The sequence below is a fragment of the Heptranchias perlo genome, chromosome 2, assembly GCF_035084215.1.
Source record: "Heptranchias perlo isolate sHepPer1 chromosome 2, sHepPer1.hap1, whole genome shotgun sequence".
In the NCBI taxonomy this organism is placed as follows: Eukaryota; Metazoa; Chordata; class Chondrichthyes; order Hexanchiformes; family Hexanchidae; genus Heptranchias; species Heptranchias perlo.
Genome location: NC_090326.1, coordinates 53,038,965 through 53,060,662, shown reverse-complemented (window position 1 = coordinate 53,060,662; position 21,698 = coordinate 53,038,965). Strand labels below are relative to the sequence as shown.

At 43.6% G+C, this 21,698-nt stretch overlaps 1 protein-coding gene across 1 annotated transcript in view; it reads right to left on the bottom strand.

Annotated features, from left to right (window-relative positions):
* Window positions 1–4,295: 4,295 nt before the first annotated feature.
* Window positions 4,296–21,698, bottom strand: part of LOC137339234 (cadherin-12-like) — a 214,152-nt gene continuing 196,749 nt past the window's right edge. The window contains exons 10-12 of the mRNA XM_068001881.1: window positions 14,634–14,751; window positions 7,144–7,395; window positions 4,296–5,193 (exon numbers count right to left, since the gene is read on the bottom strand). Coding sequence (XP_067857982.1) covers window positions 4,685–5,193; window positions 7,144–7,395; window positions 14,634–14,751 — 879 coding nt within the window. The 3' untranslated portion in view covers window positions 4,296–4,684. The remainder of the gene's footprint in view (window positions 5,194–7,143; window positions 7,396–14,633; window positions 14,752–21,698) is intronic.

Here is a 21,698-nt window from a genome sequence, read left to right as displayed (position 1 = left end):
CTAGTTGAACAACAAAAATTTATGTTTAATAAGCAGTCCTACTTCTATGTTACCTTTTAACTAAAATATGAAATGATTGGGTAAATTTTCATCTTCACTGCATGGGTGGTAAACTGGTTGAACACAAGAAAATTGGATTAGTTCTATAATGGGCGGGCAATCTGCTCCACCCGATTACTGCCCATGTGGTGAACATGAAAATTTGCCCTGCTATTTCTTCATTACTTAAAATGTGATTATCCTGGGTTTATTACAACACCCGAGGCAACATTTAAAATGCTAAGTTCAAGAGAAACTCATATACTGCCTGAATGTTGTGTATTAATCAATTGATTGACATATAATTCATTTTTGATCTCTGTAAATGACTACTTGACTGGATTTAGAGAATTCTTACTGGATCTTCCATCTTTGTTGCTTATCATAAATTTTCCCCCTTTATTAAGGAGTTATGTTTCCATTTTCACACCATTGTGCTTTAGTGCGAGACTATGTGTACTGGTATTGATTTGTGTTTCCATGCCTCTTTTGTTGCAGAACTTCATGGCAATGCACAGTTTACAAATAAATTCTTAGTATGTATCTACCTGTAGATGAAATATTGATTAACTACCAAAACTATCGACAAAGTGCCTGAGACATCAAAGTAGCTAAGTTCATGGCTCAGTCTAACATTGAGTTCAATTGCAGTTCAATTAATTATAAATAGTGATTCATATCAGTCTTTCCTTTTGAACTTTACAATAGTTGACAAAGTTATCGTATTCATGACAAGTGCACATTTGTTAATCAAGTGGTCACTTACCTAATCTGATTTTCACAATGCCAACACATTTAAGGTGTCAGCCTTAGATCAGTGGTAGCAGTCTCGCCTCTGAATCAGAAGGATTCAAGTCCCACTCCAAAGACTTGAGTGCATAATCCCAGCTGAAACTTCAGTGCAGTCCTGAGGAAGCGCTGCACTGTCAGAGGTGCTGTCCTACGGATGAGATGTAAAATGGAGGCCCAGACTGTCTTCTAACGTCTAATGGCATTATTCAAAGAAGAGCTGGGGAGTTTTCCCTGGTGTCCTAGCCAATATTTTCCCCTTAACCAACATCACTAAAAGAGATAATCTGCTCATTATCTCATTTCTGTTTGTGGGATCTTGTGCAAAGTGGCTGCCGCATTTCTTACATTACAACAGTGGCTACACTTCCAAAAGTACTTCATTGGCTGGAAAGTGCTTTGGGACATTCTGAGATAGTAAAAGGTACTAATATAAATGGAATTTTTTCCTTTCTTATCATCAACACATTTATCCCTCATCAGGGAGTGAAAACTCACATTATACTTAAAGAGGACAAGCAGTTAATTTCCCAGACAACCTCCAGTATCTGGCTTTGTTTTTTATTCGTTCATGGGATGTGGGCGTCGCTGGTGAGGCCTGCATTTATTGCCCATCCCTAATTGCCCTTGAGAAGGTGGTGGTGAGCTGCCTTCTTCAACCGCTGCAGTCCGTGTGGTGACGGTTCTCCCACAGTGCTGTTAGGAAGGGAGTTCCAGGATTTTGACCCAGCGACGATGAAGGAACGGCGATATATTTCCAAGTCGGGATGGTGTGTGACTTGGAGGGGAACATGCAGGTGGTGTTGTTCCCATGTGCCTGCTGCTCTTGTCCTTCTAGGTGGTAGAGGTCGCGGGTTTGGGAGGTGCTGTCGAAGAAGCCTTGGCGAGTTGCTGCAGTGCAGACTGTGGATGGTACACACTGCAGCCATGGTGCGCCAGTGGTGAAGGGCGTGAATGTTTAGGGTGGTGGATGGGGTGCCAATCAAGCGGGCTGCTTTATCTTGGATGGTGTCGAGCTTCTTGAGTGTTGTTGGAGCTGCACTCATCCAAGCAAGTGGAGAGTATTCCATCATACTCCTGACTTGTGCCTTGTGGATGGTGGAAAAGCTTTGGGGAGTTAGGAGGTGAGTCACTCGCCGCAGAACACCCAGCCTCTGACCTGCTCTCGTAGCCACAGTATTTATATGGCTGGTCCAATTAAGTTTCTGGTCAATGGTGACCCCCAGGATGTTGATGGTGGGGGATTCAGCTATGGTAATGCCATTGAATGTCAAGGGGAGGAGGTTAGATTCTCTCTTGTTGGAGATGGTCATTGCCTGGCACTTATCTGGCACGAATGTTACTTGCCACTTATGAGCCCAAGCCTGGATGTTGTCCAGGTCTGGCTGCATGCGGGCTCGGACTGCTTCATTATCTGAAGGGTTGTGAATGGAACTGAACACTGTGCAATCATCAGCGAACATCCCCATTTCTGACCTTATGATGGAGGGAAGGTCATTGATGAAGCAGCTGAAGATGGTTGGGCCTAGGACACTGCCCTGAGGAAATCCTGCAGCAATGTCCTGGGGCTGAGATGATTGGCCTCCAACAACCACTACCATCTTCCTTTGTGCTAGGTATGACTCCAGCCACTGAAGAGTTTTCCCCCTGATTCCCATTGACTTCAATTTTACTAGGGCTCCTTGGTGCCACACTCGGTCAAATGCTGCCTTGATGTCAAGGGCAGTCACTCTCACCTCACCTCTGGAATTCAGCTCTTTTGTCCATGTTTGGACCAAGGCTGTAATGAGGTCTGGAGCTGAGTGGTCCTGGCGGAACCCAAACTGTGCATCGGTGAGCAGGTTATTGGTGAGTAAGTGCCGCTTGATAGCACTGTCGATGACACCTTCCATCACTTTGCTGATGATTGAGAGTAGACTGATGGGGCGGTAATTGGCCAGATTGGATTTGTCCTCCTTTTTGTGGACAGGACATACCTGGGCAATTTTCCATATTGTCGGGTAGATGTCAGTGTTGTAGCTGTACTGGAACAGCTTCGCCAGAGGCACAGCTAGTTCTGGAGCACAAGTCTTCAGCACTACAGCTGGAATGTTGTCGGGGCCCATAGCCTTTGCTGTATCCAGTGCACTCAGCCATTTCTTGATATCACGTGGAGTGAATCGAATTGGCTGAAGACTTGCTTCTGTGATGGTGGGGATATCGGGAGGAGGCCGAGATGGATCATCCACTCGGCACTTCTGGCTGAAGATGGTTGCAAACGCTTCATCCTTGTCTTTTGCACTCACGTGCTGGACTCCGCCATCATTGAGGATGGGGATGTTTGCAGAGCCTCCTCCTCCCGTTAGTTGTTTAATTGTCCACCACCATTCATGGCTGGATGTGGCAGGACTGCAGAGCTTCGATCTGATCCGTTGGTTGTGGAATCGCTTAGCTCTGTCTATAGCATGTTGCTTCCGCTGTTTAGCATGCATGTAGTCCTGAGTTGTAGCTTCACCAGGTTGGCACCTCATTTTTAGATACGCCTGGTGCTGCTCCTGGCATGCTCTTCTACACTCCTCATTGAACCAGGGTTGATCCCCTGTTTTGTTGGTAATGGTGGAGTGAGGAATATGCCAGGCCATGAGGTTACAGATTGTGCTGGAATACAATTCTACTGCTGCTGATGGCCCACAGCGCCTCATGGATGCCCAGTTTTGAGCTGCTAGATCTGTTCTGAATCTATCCCATTTAGCACGGTGGTAATGCCACACAACACGTTGGATGCTGTCCTCAGTGCGATGACGGGACTTCGTCTCCACGAGGACTGTGCGGTGGTCACTCCTACCAATACTGTCATGGACAGATGCATTTGCAACAGGTAGATTGGTGAGGACGAGGTCAAGTAAATTTTTCCCTCGTGTTGGTTCGCTCACCACCTGCTGCAGGCCCAGTCTGGCAGCTATGTCCTTCAGGACTCGGCTTACCACACCCTCAGCTGCAGGAGGTAGTGTTGAGGTGAACAAAGTTTTGCAAAGAGACAAAATAATTGAGGAACAACATACAATATTAATTTTAAAAATTCTTCACTGGCCGCAAAATAGTTTTAGCAATAGTGCATTGAATATCTCATCAAAGGGCTCACTTTTTGTATCTAGCTCACACTACTCTCAATTTTAAGCTTGACAGAGGCTGCAAGTCCGGAGAGGAAAAACTGCCAGATTTGATTTCATTCAATAATGGCAAATTCCTTGTCAGTCAATCACATAACAATATTGAAAGGATGTGTGGATAAATCTGTTATGTTAACCATCATGGACTTCCAACTGAATGAACAAGATTGGCAGTGTGAAACACATTGGGGACCTAGAGGAGAAAATGGCAGAGGGCTAATTGTACGTTCATTAGTCACCAAACTATTTCTTAGTTGCAGAGGTTGCTTCCAAATCAGTAATCCATATTATCAATACAAAGACCTATGTATATGCTGTTGCTTCTTTTATTGAAGTAAATGTCATTTAACTCAAGTAAAGAACACCTTTTTGTTGTATAATAAAAACTGACACTCTTACTGGAGAGCATAAACATCTGCAGTGTTCAAAGTTCTTTGAGGCACTTCAGTGGAGATTACAGAAAAACCTGCAGCTTTTTCATTTTTTTTCTTATCAGTTACAATTGTATGGCCAATACATTTCAAAGAAACTGCTTGAGTCTGCCTCTCTCCAATTTAACAATGTCACAATAATCTTACAAGTCATATCTTTGTGGTACCTAATAAAACTATTTCACAGTAAAACAATAGTTGACATAGCAAGTAACGATGGCAGCCATAAAAGAAAGATGAAACTCATCTTGTCCTTAAATCTACCAAACCTCAAATTTACTGTTGCTTGGTAATATTTTGTTGGCTGTTAGTTTTCTCTGTTCCATAAAGGTCTGCCAATTTTTTGAACCGAGGTCCCCAGTTAGTGAGGTAATCGTAATCTTGATCCGTGTCTGCGGTAACTGATTCCAAGGAGCTGAGTGACTCAGCTATGGAGCCATTTCCTTCATAAGCATACGTCACCAGGGAATCATAAGGAGGTGCACTGGGATCTGCATCATTCTCCTGCAATCTCTGATCGATGAAGTCTTTGATATCAGTGTTGTTTTGTATTATTATGGTCTGTCGCTGTGGATGGCGGGTCTCTGGCTTTACATCTCTGCGTAACTGCATGTCTTCTATCAAATCAGGTTTCCTCAGTGTGCTAATGTCAAAAGCCTGGGTGTCCTCCTCTCCACCTCCTTCATCATCATAACTGATTACGTTGTCTCTGATATCTTCTTTAGAGGTCATACAGATTTCTTTCTTCCTTTGTCTTCTTAGTGCCACAAAAAGCACCACAATAACTAAGAAAATTGGAACACGTTTAAAAATACATTTCTTCTGAACTGTAAATGTAAAAAATCTGGCTTTATGGCAAAAAGTGCCAAATTTTGTAACTGCTCCATACATTTGTAACCCATCAATCCTTAACATTTAACAAAGTAGAATTACATTTTAAATCCATCTTAAAAAATTGAAAGAACCAGGGTTAAAAGTACATAGAATTTCACTAGGATTGAAACCCACAGAAAAAATTTTGATAAACAGGGTCTACTTAGCTGAGTATTGGGCAGATTTTTCTGTTAGTGTACTTGGCCGTAATAGATCGCCTGAGCGCAGAGCGCAGAGGAAAATCAGGTGGGGAGGATCGCACACCCGTCACAGAGCCCGAACAACCTTTTGCCCATTAATTGAATTGGACAGAAAATCGGTTGGGGACCGTTATAGGTGTTCAATCTTCCCCAACCAATTTTCCGCTTTGTGCTGTGCCCAACTGATCCATTACGCCCAGTACACTAACAGGAATATCTGCCCCATAAGTCTCATCGATTTGAAGAATTCCCACAAAGGAAGCTTTGATGCGTTCTTGTCAGAAATTTCAATCCTCACAATTCACCAATAAACATTGGCAGTTTGCTCCCGATGATTTAAGGTGGGACTCTCCCTGCAGAATCATTTTATGTCCTCTCCAGTTTCCCCATTGTTTATCACCATTTTGAGATGTTCTAATTGCGACATTTCACCATATTAAAGATTATATATAAAATATTGTACAAGTGTAAGTTATTGTTGTTATGAGGCCTGCAACTACACTTTATCTTCTTAAAAAATATTGGGGTGCATTTCTTTGGGGTTTCTCCCGTTCTACCGCCATGAGTTGGTCGGAAACCCCAGGAGTAACTTTCAACTTTGGCGGGTGCAGAAAGCTGGAGGTATCGGATCAACTGCCTGTTATACACCGCCCGATTTTCCTTTCCGCCGAAAATTACCCCCGGAGTTTCCACTAAACTTACAGAGGCAGAACAGGGGAAGCCCTAATGATTTTCCTGGTGATTGTTTTTCTTAAAGAGCAATCTTATCGGGGTTTTCTGGGTTGTAAGACTATAAAATCTGTACAAAACTGAATTCAACTCAGTGCATCAAAGACTGTCGCAAAATTCCCTGTTATTACTTTTACAATAAAAATATTCCTGGTTGGTTTCAAAGATGGACTTTCCATTAAAAATCACTGGTATGAAGATTGGCACCTTTTAAATTATCTAAAAGGTTTGAATGACAAAAATTACTGCAGCCTTCTAGTTCCACTGTAATCGTTAATATTTTGAACTGGCCATTGTTTTCCCCTTTTCCTATGACTAATTGTTTCTAAGCAACCTCTTCTTTCAGGCTAGAAGGTGAAGCAACAAGCTTGCAGAATTCTCTACGTTGAACACTCATGTTGTTCCTTGATTAGAGACAGAAGTTGGCATTGATGTTTTCTTTCCCTCCACCTCAGTTGACATACAGTGGTAAGTAGGTAGATTTTCCACCCATTCATAAGTCAATCGGCTACAAATATATGTGTAAACATTAAAGCATGCCTGTCTCATATTAAATTAAAGGGAAAAACTATTGTTGAATTTTAAATTTAGCTTACCTTAAATTTGAGATCTAAAAGCCAAGCAAAATTCTTAACTTGTTGTGGGCCTGCCTTGATCGCATGAATATCTGTTCTAACTGCACAATTAGAAATGTTGTTCCCATTCCCCCTTTGGTTCTGTGTGTACACATGACTAAACTGCATATAAAGAATCCTTATAAAGATATAACCAACTAAATCTAGGAAGAAATCAACAACCATAATGTCCAATGGCATGTTACTTTTAATTCACTAAATTTTATTGGTAATTGAGTGTCCCTTTAACTTTCCTACACAGGGTATTGATGAATTATTAGGCATTCAATATATTACCAAGGTCCAGGATTAGACTCACCAAGGAGTATAATGATGCAAAGCAAGATTGCTATCAGTGCCTCTGTGCTCAAGCCCACTGGAAGAAAGATTGCTTCCACATTGCAAGACAGGATCGTGCCATCCACATCACATCCGCAGACTTGAATAGTCAATGTATTTGTGCTGCTTTGTACAGGGTAACCACTATCTGAGATCACAACAGGAAGAAAATATAGCTCCGGATGCCTGCGACTGTAGCCATTCCTCTTGGTTAGGATTCCAGCTGTGCTGTCTGTGACACAAAAAAAATCGAGGTTAAAAACATGAAACAAATGAAAAAAAATCATTTATAAATGGAACTATTGAAACAAAGCAGCATGGCAAATGGCTTTCTCCTTAGCAACAAGTAACTGGAATAGTGCAATGCTGTGCTGAGGCTCTGTGGACATCTCCAGCAGAAGTAAGAAAATCCTATTCTATTACTGTATGCTTATAGTAATCACTGACCATTAGGAGCCTGCAATAAAGAAAATAGGCCTGTGCAAGGTACTTTTACACCAGCTCGAGATAACTGGAAAACAGGGAATTGAGAAATAGCATGTAGGTATAGATAAGGTATTACACGATTTTTGAGCCCACTACTACATGCTAGTCCTCTGTAAGGAATATCCCTTCATTATACATTTGTAAGTGTAATGGTTTCAAACAGTCACTCTGTAAAGAAGCAGAACGTTAGCAAAGCATGAATGTAATTAAATATGATTATTTATTTCTGGCGATTATAATAAGACAATCTCATCTAAGTTTTTTTTGATACATTAATCCTTTCACAAGCACAAACCAGGTCTGAGAGAGATGAGGTACAATTATATTTTATTGAAGAATGCTTTTATTCTATTGGAGTACACTGTTGCCCACAATAAGTTATGTCCCACAGGCATTATTTTGTTTACTTTATTGGAAAACAAGAAGTGTCATTTCTCATTGCTCAGTAGATATTAATTATTCTATTTAAGCATCATGTCTAGTTTTTAGAGAAACAATGAGAAGGAACTGGCAACTTATAACACAAGTAAGTCATTTCCTTCTAAGTTAAAATAAACACTTTAATCTTATCTGCTTTGAGTACTTGACCCCTGAAGCACTGGGCAACATAGGTGCAACACCTAAAATGTAATAAAATTATTGGTGATAGCTCCTCAGGCACTGCACAGATACAATTTGCCCTTCCTTCATGGTACACTGCAAATGAAATGTGCCTGAACAAATGGAGACTGAATAAGACACTATTCAATTGCAGCAAAATGTATTTACATAACAAATGCAAAGCAGACATGCTTTTAGTTCTGAATACTTTTTCCTTATAATATTTTAACTCTGAATATTTTTTCCCATATATATTTCCTTAATAAATTAATTTCTGTGAAGAGCTACAGCAGTGGAAAGGTCAGGAAAAATACAAGTAATTACTCCACTGTGATTTTTGAGAGGAAGTTGCCTGATTCCCAGTTGCACTGTATAAGCCCATATACTATATTACTTTGCACTTCTATCTTGCTGCTTTTATGTTACAATAAAATCTCTTTCAATTTAACTGAACTGTTTATGAAACAGATGACATTTGATAAAAATATTAATAATAATCACTCGTCACTGCTGATCTGTAATAGCCTTTCCAGTGAGTCTAGACTGAAGTCATTATCGGACATATTTTCCTCTCGCTGCTAATTCAATGAGTACACTTACTCATTCCCCTGCCACATCACCGCCCCCACCCCACATCTCCTTCGGCACTGCCAACACTACTCTGTCACATCACCCCTCACACCCACTCAAACCTCATCCTCATCTTACCTGCACTTACTCACCTCGCCAGTACTCATCCCGCCACTACCACTCAACCCAATCATCATACAATCTCATGGCTCTATCTCATACTCACCCTCTCATGCATCTCTTTCACAGTCAGCCTCACTCAACCTGCCACTACCTGTGCTGCAGCCACAGGGCATGCATCACATATGTGCAGTAGGCAGCGTAAGGCAAATGTGTCGTGAGCATGAAGGGGATGCACAAGGGTGTTTGAGGGTTTGTCATGGTTTTTACTTATATTTAATTTCTGACCAACTTACATTACATATTATATTGGCACCACTACTGCCACGTCTTTGCGAATCTTGTCTGGTTTATGCAATAATGCCCTTTCCTGAGGATCACAATGAAGACCCACAACTGATGCCACCCATTGTGTCAATGCAGAGTGGGTGTAGGTGTATTTGCAGGGCTCGTTTGTGCAGACGACTGAGAGACGTGGCGATGTCCCCAGTGGAACCGTGGAAGGATGCGGAGGAGAAGTTGTTGAGGGCAGTGGTGACTTTGACAGGTAAGAAGATGGTGCTCGGGCCAGCCGGGAGCAGCTCGGCATGAAGGAGGCTGCAGATGTCCACGACTACATTTCGAGTGACTCTGAGCCTCCGTGTGCACTGCTGCTCAGAGAGATCCAGGAAGCTGAGCCTCGGTCTGTGGACCCTGTGGCGAGGGTAGTGCCCTCTGCGACGCATCTCTCCCTGCAGTTGCCCTCCCTCCTGCTGTACAGGTGGATGTGTCACAGCACTGTGTTGTGGAGCTCCACGTGTCAGAGGTGGATGGCGTGGCCGGCGAGGCTGGTGATGCTGTTCGCCCTCCGAGGAGGTCATGACTGCAGCTATGGCGGCCCCCATCCGGCAGACGTACATCTGAGGGGGTCCGCAAGGTAGGTACATGTGTCTGGACACCGGGGTAAGTGTGCAAGTTGGTGAATTTTCTTGTCAGGAGGAGGGTGGTGGAGACCAAACTTTGTCCAAAGTGACAGAGTGGCCTCCTGCAATGAGTGAGGGTCTCCCCCCACCACCTGTCAAATGGACCTTTGCAGCTGCCACAGGCTGATGGCTGCAACACGTCCATTTCAACTGGGAGTGTTTCCCCCAGTACGGGAAACAGTCCCAGTTGTTTGTAAAATCCCAACCCTCCTGAAATATCTCATTAATCAGGTCTCTAAACGACCTGAAATACCTAAATAAATACTTTAAGTGGCACCCCGCTGGCTTTAATTGCCTGCGGGAGTCCCACATGCGGGGGCTGCGTGCGCATGTCGGCGCATCTGTGGGAAACCCGGAAGTGGGCAGGTTGGAGCCGGGCTCCCGACCCGCCCCGGGAATCCCCGATTTTCGGAGCCCCCCCCGCCAGGAACGCACCCGATCACGGGTGCTAAAATTGACCCCAAAGAGTTTGTTGGTATGTGGGGGATGGGGGGGTGTAGTGTTTGGTGCAGTTGGTAGGAGATGCCACTTGACAGTTGACCTCACTCACCTTGACCACTCATGTCAAAGCATTGAACTTCTTCCTGCACTGCATCCATGTTCATGATGCTGTGCACCTGGCATTGACTTTGTCCCCCGCTGCCTCCCACTGCCTTTTGGATATATGTCTGGAGGTCCTCTTGCCCCCTCCTGCACTGCAGATATAGGATGTCCCTCCTTCTGTCCACCTCTTGCACCAAGGTCTCTAGTGCATCAGCAGAGAGCCTTGGTGCATGTACTCTCGCAGGCCTGGTACCAACTCAGATCGGTAGATTGGTGAGATCTGGTGTGCAGATTGGAGGATGTGGAATTTAGTAGAGAACAACCTTTATTCAATGTTTTAACATAACTCATCAGTGTGTAAACATAGGGATGGGACCTGCATCTGTGTTTTACGTGTGCGATGTCTGATCTCTGTTCAGACTCCGTGAAGACAGTAGACTGTTATTTTCAACAGGGTACCAGCTACCATTAAGAGATTTCTAAGAAACATCCTCCCTTTAAGAGACTGAGCTCTCTCTGGTGGTGAAAAGTGCAAATTGCAGTGATTCCACGTGCAAGGCCTGGAATGGAACACTGATTGCAGGTAAGTGCTCCCTTTGGTCCAGTCTTGTGACCTACCTGCGCAGGGGCCATTGGGCGTGGGGTAATAGCACATCACATTACCTGCGCCCAAAAATGGCCCCTATCCAATTTTTCCCCCAGAATCTAGGCTGACATTTCACTGCAGTACTGAGGGAGTGCGACATTTCTGGTCCAGGATGGCTTTGCGGCATCAGTACGGGCACTAGACAAAGGAGTAGTGGAGGAACCGAGATGCTGTCATTCTGAAAGACGACATCATGTGCTTTTCCCATGGAGCCACTGCCACTCACATGACTCTGCACCTCAGAACGTCCACTGATCTGAGGAAGAGCAGACTGTAGGAGTTCTGTGACATCTTGGAAGCCCCTGTCCATGCTTTCCTTCAAGCTTAGTGTATTGAAGGAAGTGGTGGAGCCCAGAGCCTGCATAGCCTCAGTATGTGCATCCCCGAGAGATGCTACCGCTGGTGCCAGAGACTCTTGTATAGTGAGCCCAACTGCAGCCTGTATAGAGGTCATCATGTGCTCTGTGGTAGACTGCCGTGACCTGATGCCATGCATGAGTGCCACACACAAGTTGAAAGTAGAATCCTCCATTCTGCGACATGTTGCATAGCCCTCCAACAGGTGGCCCACTGCATTTGACAATTCCTACTATGCAGCTATTATTCGTCTTTTGAAAGCTGGGGCCTTGGAAGTCATCACCTCTGCCCTCCACAGCAGGGCTAGGTCATGAACTCGCCCTCAGGTGAGCTGCGTCTGATCCGTCCTCTCCTCCTGCTCTTGCATCATCCAGTGCTGACCCTTCTAAGTCATTATCTAAAGGGTGCGAGGTGAGCTTGTGCTTGAGCTTGTGCTTGCAAGAGTAACAGTGAGTGACGGTCCATCTTTAGTTGGAGTGTCCTCCTCCTGCTTTACTGTCAATGGGCCTGGGACTTCCTCAGGACGTGGTAAGGGGGTGGGGGGGAGGAGAAAATGATAAGTAGCTAAAGTCATTGACAAATCCTCGCAAAAGAGTGGCTGCTCAATGCAGCTCCAGGCTGTGATGTATATTGAGTGAGCGGGATAGCTAAGTGATAAGAGGAAAGGATGGTTAAATTGCCAAGCACTGTGTGGCACGCTTCCTCCTGCATCGCCATCTGCAACTGCTCTGGCTCTCTGTCTGCCCAGGCTATCCGTTGCTACTCCTTTTGATGTGAGGACTTGAAAGGATGGCGTCCCTCCTCCGGTTGGGTCCTCTCCCTGGAATTGTGTGCGAGATTGTCCTGCCAAAGGAAAGTGAATGTGTTAGTGAGTGGCATGCTGAAGAGTTCAGAACTTCTGTGTGTGAGGGTAGAATAATTTGGGTGGTGAGTTGAAGAAACACCAGATGTGTGCAAGAGAGGACATTAATAGTGAGAGCAGTAGCAGGTGCAGAGTGTAAAAGTAGGAGGAGGGGCACTGAAGAGTGTTGCTATGATTGGATGAGAGGAATATAAAGTAAGGGAAGCCAAACCTTTCAGTGCTGCCGTTACAGTAAAGTGGTGCAGGGCTGTTCTGACAATAACAAAAAACTGTGAATGGGTTTCTTACCTTAATAGCCCGGGTCTGGTCATTCAAATTCTTTCTGCACTCCTTCGAGGTCTGAAGGGCTAAATTTCTGGCATGTTCTCCCACCTCAGACCCTCCCTGTCTGGCAATATGGCAGGCTATCTTGGAAGAGAACATCATTCCTCCTGATGACCTCATGGACCAAAGCCTCCATGTGAAAATCGGGCTGTTCTCCCAGTGGACATTTTGTTGCAGCCAATGCAGAAGGATCACTTTTAGTTGAGCTCCATAATGAACTCTGCACCTCCCCTTTAAGAGGTGGAGGCCAGCTAGAATTGATGTCGGGTCTGCTCAAATTCCCTCCCCCTCAATGGGCCAGCTGTCCAATTACCAGTGTGTCTCGCGCTGACAGCTCGCCCATCATATTTAAATGAGGCATGAACATGAAAAGGGTTTGTACCTCCCATTGACCTCATCAGGTGAGCGACTCGGTTGCCCCGCCCACTTTGTGCCAATTTTGAACGCAACTTGAAAATCTCCCCACAGTGTTATTAATCCTTTCTTTAAAAAGAAAATATTTTCCATATCCTCTCTGTGTTCAAACAGTTTTTCCAACATACATGGCCCAACTAAGTCAAAATATAAATAATTGATTTCAATGGTTATTATATCAGCTCTGCCAAACTATCCAACTCCACCGTCCTCTTCAAAAATCCAGACTATCACATGGTGCCGCATAAATTAATGGTACACTCCATCACCGCTATTGCTATGAACAAAAACTTTGATATACAGCTGCTTTTAGTAATTTTCTGTGACTTTGTTCCCCAATTGTCTGAATCGTATTAACAATTGCAAAATGTTGGGGGAAATTCTAAGGCCTCTCGCCCAGTGCCAACAAGGCAGTAGCACCCCAAATATTTTGGAGGATGACTTACTGTCCTGTTTCCACTAACCCTGTGGCTGCCACAAACTTCCCTAGGCAGGTGGAATGCCTGCCTGAGACGAGCGGTAGTTCCTTTTAATATGCAAATGGGGGTCCTACGATGTACATAAGAGCCCGTTTGCCATTTTCTGACAGTACTGGGCGGAGTGGTTTCAGTGGGCGGTCCAGCCAAAGAGTTGCCCACAAGTAAGTTCCAGTCTCCACCTAACCTCCCACGATCGGACATTCCCCCCTCCCCCCCCCCGGACCAATAGTCTCTTCCAGCCCAATGGACAGCCAAGTCATAGCAATACTGGTTGGGCTGCTCTGAGGCGCTTGTTTTCAGCCAACGGCCTGCAGGTCGTTGGCCAAATACTAATGAGGTTTGGCCTTTAAAATAGACCTGGCCTCCTGCCGGGCATATCAGGCTGTCTGGCCGCCTGACATCTACACGGGGGGCAAAATCTACCCTGTTAAATTCTTACAACAGAAAAATAAATCAGTAATGTATTCTCAACTTTTAGAATGCAACTTTAAATCCTATTTCTTAGATAATGGACAAACTGAGTAATGTGTACTACATAACCTCAGGAAACTGTCCCAAATTACTTCAAATCTATGAATATAATGTAAACAATTTTACAACACCAAGTTATAGTCCAGCAATTTTATTTTAAATTCACAAGCTTTCGGAGGCTTCCCCCTTCGTCAGGTGAACGAATGGTCTAAAATTGCTGGACTATAACTTGGTGTTGTAAAATTGTTTACAATTGTCAACCCCAGTCCATCACCGGCATCTCCACATCATGAATATAATGATGAGAGTGAAATGAAAAAGACGGGAAAACAATATTTTCTATGGAAACGTTAGCTTAAAATGAAGGAAACAAAGTAGAAATTTTGCATGGATCTGAATCTTCAAAATACAACATGGGAATCAAATTGTAGTGAGGCTGATTATTCAAATAAAGGTTGTCACTGATTTGAAAGCATCGTCATTTGTGTTGCTTTCACCAGTCAAATACACGACACACAACGGATTTAAAAATATCTGCAACAAAGATTGCGCATGAAAAAAACTAGTTTGAAGAAAATTCTGTGGGAAATAGCCCGTCATTTTTGAGGAGAGAAAAAAAAGTGCAACAGCTCTTACTTCCATTGTCATGAATTGTGAAATTTGGGTTTGCGGCAGCCTCAGGTGACAGTCTGAAGTGAAATTGTGGCTCAGTGGGTGGCTTGTCTTTGTCCTCAGCGCTGATAGTCATAATTATCTGAAAAGATCACAGCAAGGAGAAATGAAGGGAAAATGACTATTAACACATTATGTTAATTCTGTATAAACTTCAAAAAAACATCTTTCACTCTCAAGCAACAAATAGAAGCTGCACCCTACTGTTTCCGTGCACATAAGAACAGGCACCTGATTGAATAGTCAAAACTTTCTGAACGCCTCTGCAATGTTGTCAAGGTTTTGAAGGTTTATCTGTCTGAAGACTCTAAACTGAAGGGTTTTGACACCAAGAAAGCTGAAATAAAGAGAAGCTTAAACATAAAAATGTCAGAACGCAATAAAATGTAAATATGATAGCATATTTATACAAACCATTAACAGCCTGCTTACAACATTTTGGTGCATTGCATTTTGTGCAGTTTGAACTAATCTTATCTCATCAGAGTGGAGCGTTAACCCTTAATCTGCTTTTACGTTGCTGCGTCACTGACTCCTGATGCACGGGTCTCCCCCAGCTGGTAACAACCACAAGCTAAACTTGCTGGATTTTTTTTTAAGACTGAGGACTCTTTTTTTTCTGGATCTTGGCAATTGCCACCAGTCTTCTTCAGTCCAGTAAATGCTCTGTTCTGATGGCAACAAATTTCTGAGAATATTTTAGCACTCTTTTTCACAGATAATTTTGCGTTGCTGGCAGAAGGAATCTAGTGCACTGCACTTGCCATCTTGAACAATGGTCTACCCTGCGTGATATGGTAGTGGATACCCCCAATTGTAATATTTTTTTCGTTCACGGGATGTGGGCGTCACTGGTGAGGCCGGCATTTATTGCCCATCCCTAATTGCCCTTGAGAAGGTAGTGGTGAGCCGCCTTCTTAAACCGCTGCAGTCCGTGTGGTGAAGGTTCTCCCACAGTGCTGTTAGGAAGGGAGTTCCAGGATTTTGACCCAGCGACGATGAAGGAACGGCGATATATTTCCAAGTCGGGATGGTGTGTGACTTGGAGGGGAACGTGCAGGTGGTGTTCCCATGTGCCTGCTGCTCTTGTTCTTCTAGGTGGTAGAGGTCGCGGGTTTGGGAGGTGCTGTCGAAGAAGCCTTTGCGAGTTGCTGCAGTGCATCCTGTGGATGGTACACACTGCAGCCACAGTGCGTCGGTGGTGAAGGGAATGAATGTTTAGGGTGGTGGATGGGGTGCCAATCAAGCGGGCTGCTTTGTCCTGGATGGTGTCGAGCTTCTTGAGTGTTGTTGGAGCTGCACTCATCCAGGCAAGTGGAGAGTATTCCAACACACTCCTGACTTGTGCCTTGTAGATGGTGGAAAGGCTTTGGGGAGTCAGGAGGTGAGTCACTCGCCGCAGAACACCCAGCCTCCGACCTGCTCTTGTAGCCACAGTACTTATGTGGCTGGTCCAGTTAAATTTCTGGTCAATGGTGACCCCCGGAATGTTGATGGTGGGGGATTCGGCGATGGTAATGCCGTTGAATGTCAAGGGGAGGTGGTTAGACTCTCTCTTGTTGGAGATGGTCATTGCCTGGCACTTGTCTGGCGCAAATGTTACTTGCCACTTATCAGCCCAAGCCTGGATGTTGTCCAGGTCTTGCTGCATGCGGGCTCGGACTGCTTCATTATCTGAGGAGTTGCGAATGGAACTGAACACTGTGCAATCATCAGCGAACATCCCCATTTCTGACCTTATGATGGAGGGAAGGTCATTGAAGAAGCAGCTGAAGATGGTTGGGCCTATGACATTGCCCTGAGGAACTCCTGCAGCAATGCCCTGGGGCTGAGATGATTGGCCTCCAACAACCACAACCATCTTCCTTTGTGCTAGGTATGACTCCAGCCACTGAAGAGTTTTCCCCCTGATTCCCATTGACTTCAATTTTACTCGGGCTCCTTGGTGCCACACTCGGTCAAATGCTGCCTTGATGTCAAGGGCAGTCACTCTCACCTCACCTCTGGAATTCAGCTCTTTTGTCCATGTTTGGACCAAGGCTGTAATGAGGTCTGGCGCCGAGTGGTCCTGGCGGAACCCAAACTGAGCATCAGTGAGCAGGTTAATGGTGAGTAAGTGCCGCTTGATAGCACTGTCGACGACACCTTCCATCACTTTGCTGATGATTGAGAGTAGACTGATGGGGCGATAATTGGTCGGATTGGATTTGTCCTGCTTTTTGTGGACAGGACATACCTGGGCAATTTTCCACATTGTCTGGTAGATGCCAGTGTTGTAGCTGTACTGGAACAGCTTGGCTAGAGGCGCAGCTAGCACTACAGCACTACAGCCGGGATGTTGTCGGGGCCCATAGCCTTTGCTGTATTATGGCCTTACACAACTTAAGAGGAGACCTTGAAGGTATTTTTTGGAAGCTATTCCGATTGTCGATTCATATTAGTACCTGAGGATACTGGGGGATTGCAAACTTCATTTGGACACAGTACTGTGAGATTGTACTTGGGGAGAGATGATGGCCATTTTGTTTTTCTCATCTTTCTTCAGAGACCACAAAATCCGATACAGGTTAAGCTCGTAGCTTATAAAACAGTTCTTTTTCATGGTTCAGAATGTCTGGCAAGTAGCAGCAGGGCTTCCTCCTGCTCATATGCAAGATTCACGACCAAGCTGTGAGGAGAATTGGTAGCAAAATAAAAAGGATTTGACTGTAGGGAGGGAGGGCTCTATCTTACCTGTCACTGAGTGCCCTGGAGGGATAGTCAGCCTCAAGGCAGGTACCCCTCACATAAAGACCTGGATTAAGCAGTTGGTGATGAGTAAGCTTGGTATTTGGCATCGGACTTGGACGCCGAGAAAACCAAGCTGGCATGGCACAAGCTGCCCTATTAAGCAACATCCATAATGCTGAAAGCAGGCACAACGGGCCAAATGACCTCTTTCTGTGCTGTATCACTCTATAATTCTATCTCATATTGCCAATGAGGAAACTCTGAGATCAGGATGACATCTGCCGACTGGCAGTACATGGATGCCAAGTATGAGAACGTCCAGTCATATATTCAGCGCTCAGTGTTTGTCATGATTTGGTTGCAGGGAGCAAACAACTGCTTCTGAGGCACTACACCTCCAACTGATGGAACCACTGCTCAAAGTGATATGTTGTCTATCAATATATTGGTGAAGGGGATAGCAACAAAGTACCAGTTCATCTTATAGTGAGTTGTGCTGTACGCTATGCTGCTCATGAAGAGCTCCAGGTACCTGCTGTGCAGCTAGTGTGGGCTCAAACTCGCACATGTCAGTTGCCTGACAACCAACTAGTGACTATCCTCCTGGCTCCACATTAACGCAAGTGAAAATAAATGGCCGTTTCTCTAGGATTTCTGCAAATCTCTCACTGAAGTTACAGCAGGAGATCAGGAGAAGCACCAGGAAAGTTCCAGATGCATACTTTTTAATTAAAGGCACTGCAATAGAAGCCTTTCTGGTGATGAAGATCTGTCTACTGTAGTTCTTCGTTAATATTCTGAATCTATTAACCTATTAATATACTTGATATAAACCTACATCACAATTTCTCAACCTTTTCACACTTGTCCATCATTCAAAATTAATACTTTTTGCAGAACATCCAACCTTTAAGTTTCAAAATGGCCAGATAACCTTCACAAGTGAGGATGACACCATCAATCAAGGCATTAACTAAGTTCTTGATATTTCTTTCAGTGTGAATGCCTAGTTTATTTTTTGTCCCAATTAGTTTTTTATCCTCATAGTTTTTATTCCTCATGAGTCAATCTCTCCCTCCCAAAAATACCCATTGTACTGTTCTATCATTCAGACGCTTTTCAAGCCTGAAAGAAAGACATTTGTAAATGTCAATGCCACTGAAATCACTGCAGATGCATTAGTGAATGACCTCTTAAAAGTAGTTACCATCTGTGGTTTGCAGGAGACTTAGAAAAAATACATTGAGTAACTAATTATAGGATCATAGAATCATAGAAATTTAAAGCACAAAAGGAGACCATTCGGCCCATCGTGTCTATGCCAGCCAAAAAAGAGCTATCCAGCCTAATCCCACTTTCCAGCACTTGGTCCATAGCTCTGTAGCTCGCAGCACTTCAAGTGCACATCCAAGTACTTTTTAAATGTGATGAGGGTTTCTGCCCCTTTCAGGCAGTGAGTTCCAGACCCCTACCACTCTCTGGGTGAAAAAAATTCTCCTCAGCTCCCCTCCAATCCTTCTACCAATCACTTTAAATCTATGCCCCCTGATTATTGACCTCCCTACTAAGGGACATAGGTCCTTCCTATCCACTGTATCTAGGCCCCTCATAATTTTATACACCTCAATTAAATCTCCCCTCAGCCTCCTCTGTTCCAAAGAAAACAACCCCAGCCTATCCAATCTTTCCTCATAGCTAAAATTCTCCAGTCCTGGGAACATCCTTGTAAATCTCCTCTGTACCCTCTCTAGTGCAATCACATCTTTCCTGTAATGTGATGACCAGAGGCTGTATGCAATACTCCAGCTGTGGCCTAACTAGTGTTTTATACAGTTCTAGCATAACCTCCCTTCTCTTATATTCTAAGCCTTTGCTAATAAAGGAAAGTATCCCATATGCCACCTTAACCACCTTATCTACATGTCATGCTACCTTCAGGGATCTGTGGACATGCACTCCAAGGTCCCTCTGTTCCTCTCCAACTTTCAGTATCTCCCATTTATTTTGTATTCCCTTGCCTTGTTTGCCCTCCCTAAATGAACTACCTCACACTTCTCCAGATTGAATTCCATTTACCACTTTCTGCTCACCTGACCAGTCCATTGATATCTTCCTGCAGTCTTTAGCTTTCCTCCTCACTATCAACCACACGGCCAGTTTTTGAATCATCTGCAAACTTCTTAATCGTGCCTCCTACATTTAAGTCTAAATCATTGATATATACCACAAAAACCAAGGGACCTAGTACTGAGCCCTGCAGAATCCCACTAGAAACAGCCTTCCAGTCACAAAAACACCCGTCGACCATTAATTACCCTTTGCTTCTGCTACTGAACTAATTTTGGATCCAACTTGCCACTTTCCCTTGGATTCCATGGGCTTTTACTTTTCTGACCAGTCTGCCATGTGGGACCTTGTCAAAAGCCTTGCTAAAATCCATGTAGATGACATCAAACACGCTACCGTTATTGACCCTCCTTGTTACCTCCTCAAAAAATTCAATCAAGGTGTCAGACATGACCTTCCCTTAACAAATCCATGCTGACTGTCCTTGATTAATCTGTGCCTTTCCAAATGACGACTAATACTGTCCCTCAGAATTGTTTCCAATAATTTGCCCACCACCGAGGTCAGGCTGACTGGCCTATAATTACTCGGTCTATCCCTTTGTCCCTAAGGGGGTAAAATTCCTCCTGTCGATAACTGCACATAGGCTCATACCAATTTACTTGGTGGAATTACTAACAGGAGGAATTTCACTGTTGACACGGCCAAATGATGTCCGGATATTCTAGTCAATTTTTGTTTCTATGGGGTTCCCTAGCCAAGAACGGGGCAATGTCATTCCCTAATGACTCAAGTGACCATGAACATTCAAGAGGTCAAATTCCTACTACTGATAATTTTTCAGAGTTTCCTGTAAGTATTCAATAGTGCACAGAGCTTACTCTTTATAACAGATTTTCTGAAACCAATTTTATCTGCTTGCTGCCAATTACTTTGGTGCATATCCAGGTGAACTAAAATATAAAGCTATGCATGGCATCAGTAACAAGGACTTTAGGGAAAATTGGGGCAAACTATCATGAGCACTGGCAAGGTTAGTTTCTCCTTAGTCATGGTCAAAAAATGGCAGCTAAGTATTGAAAGCTAAAAAAAATTAAACGAGCTATATCTATGGCACAGAATTTTGACGTACAGAAAATGCGCTGACACAAAACCATTGGTAAAGCTAGCAAGTCCCGAGGAAAAACATTTTGATAAAAAAAATTTAGAGTGACTGCACATCTTCCAGACTTTAGGCAGCCACAGGATTTGGTTTAGACAATGACTGTGATCATCACTAGCCTCGGCCATCGCAGTTGTCACACAATTTATAATCTCAAAAGAACAATACCCTTGTTTATGACCAAACACAACTCCAAAAATAGATCCTTATCAGCCCAGAGCACCATCTAGTGGCAGGATTCACAATATGTTTCGAAGTCCTCTTCGTACTTCTCACTTGATATGACAGTGGTAGTTGTCGGTCTAGTGTTTCAAAACTGGAAATATAATTTTGAGGTGCATTTCTGTTTATTTTCCACATCCATGAAAAATCAGACATACTGTGCTATAGACATACTGTACACTCCATGTTTGTTGTAACTCAATACTTGGAGACTACCCACTTTTGTCAATAATAGTGAGGTGCATATCACAATATGAAATATGACACAGTCTGGATTTTCAATATGGTAGTCTCACCACAACAAGTTATAGTGAGGGTCCATAATGGTTTTAGGATGTTAGCTGGACAGAAGTATCAGAGATGGAGTCTACTGTGATCAGTTGGGATTGCAACTATGTATCAGATCATAAGTTGTTGTTGTCTAACATTAATATTAAATATTTATATGAAGAAATATCAAAGTGACCGAAAACAGATTCCATTGAAGAGTTTTGAAGTGAAATTGAGCTGTGTGATAGTAGCATACCAATGTGATAATACACTTGTATGAATTACCACCTTTTAATGACGGTATTAACCCATTTTAAATTTTAAATTGTTTATATATTTATTCAAATATCAGGCAGAGGAACTTCATACATACACAATAGTTCATTTTCATGATACTTTCCACACAGTACAACTTCACCATGTTAGTGACATCAGGATTTTAACTGATACTTTGAGGAAAATCGCAATGTACTGTCATAGTCACTCTCACAAAATGGTAGATAATTCAAGAAAAAGTGAAAATTTCTTAAAACATATGTAATGTCACATATGGATAATGAAAAAGACCTTCGGAATTG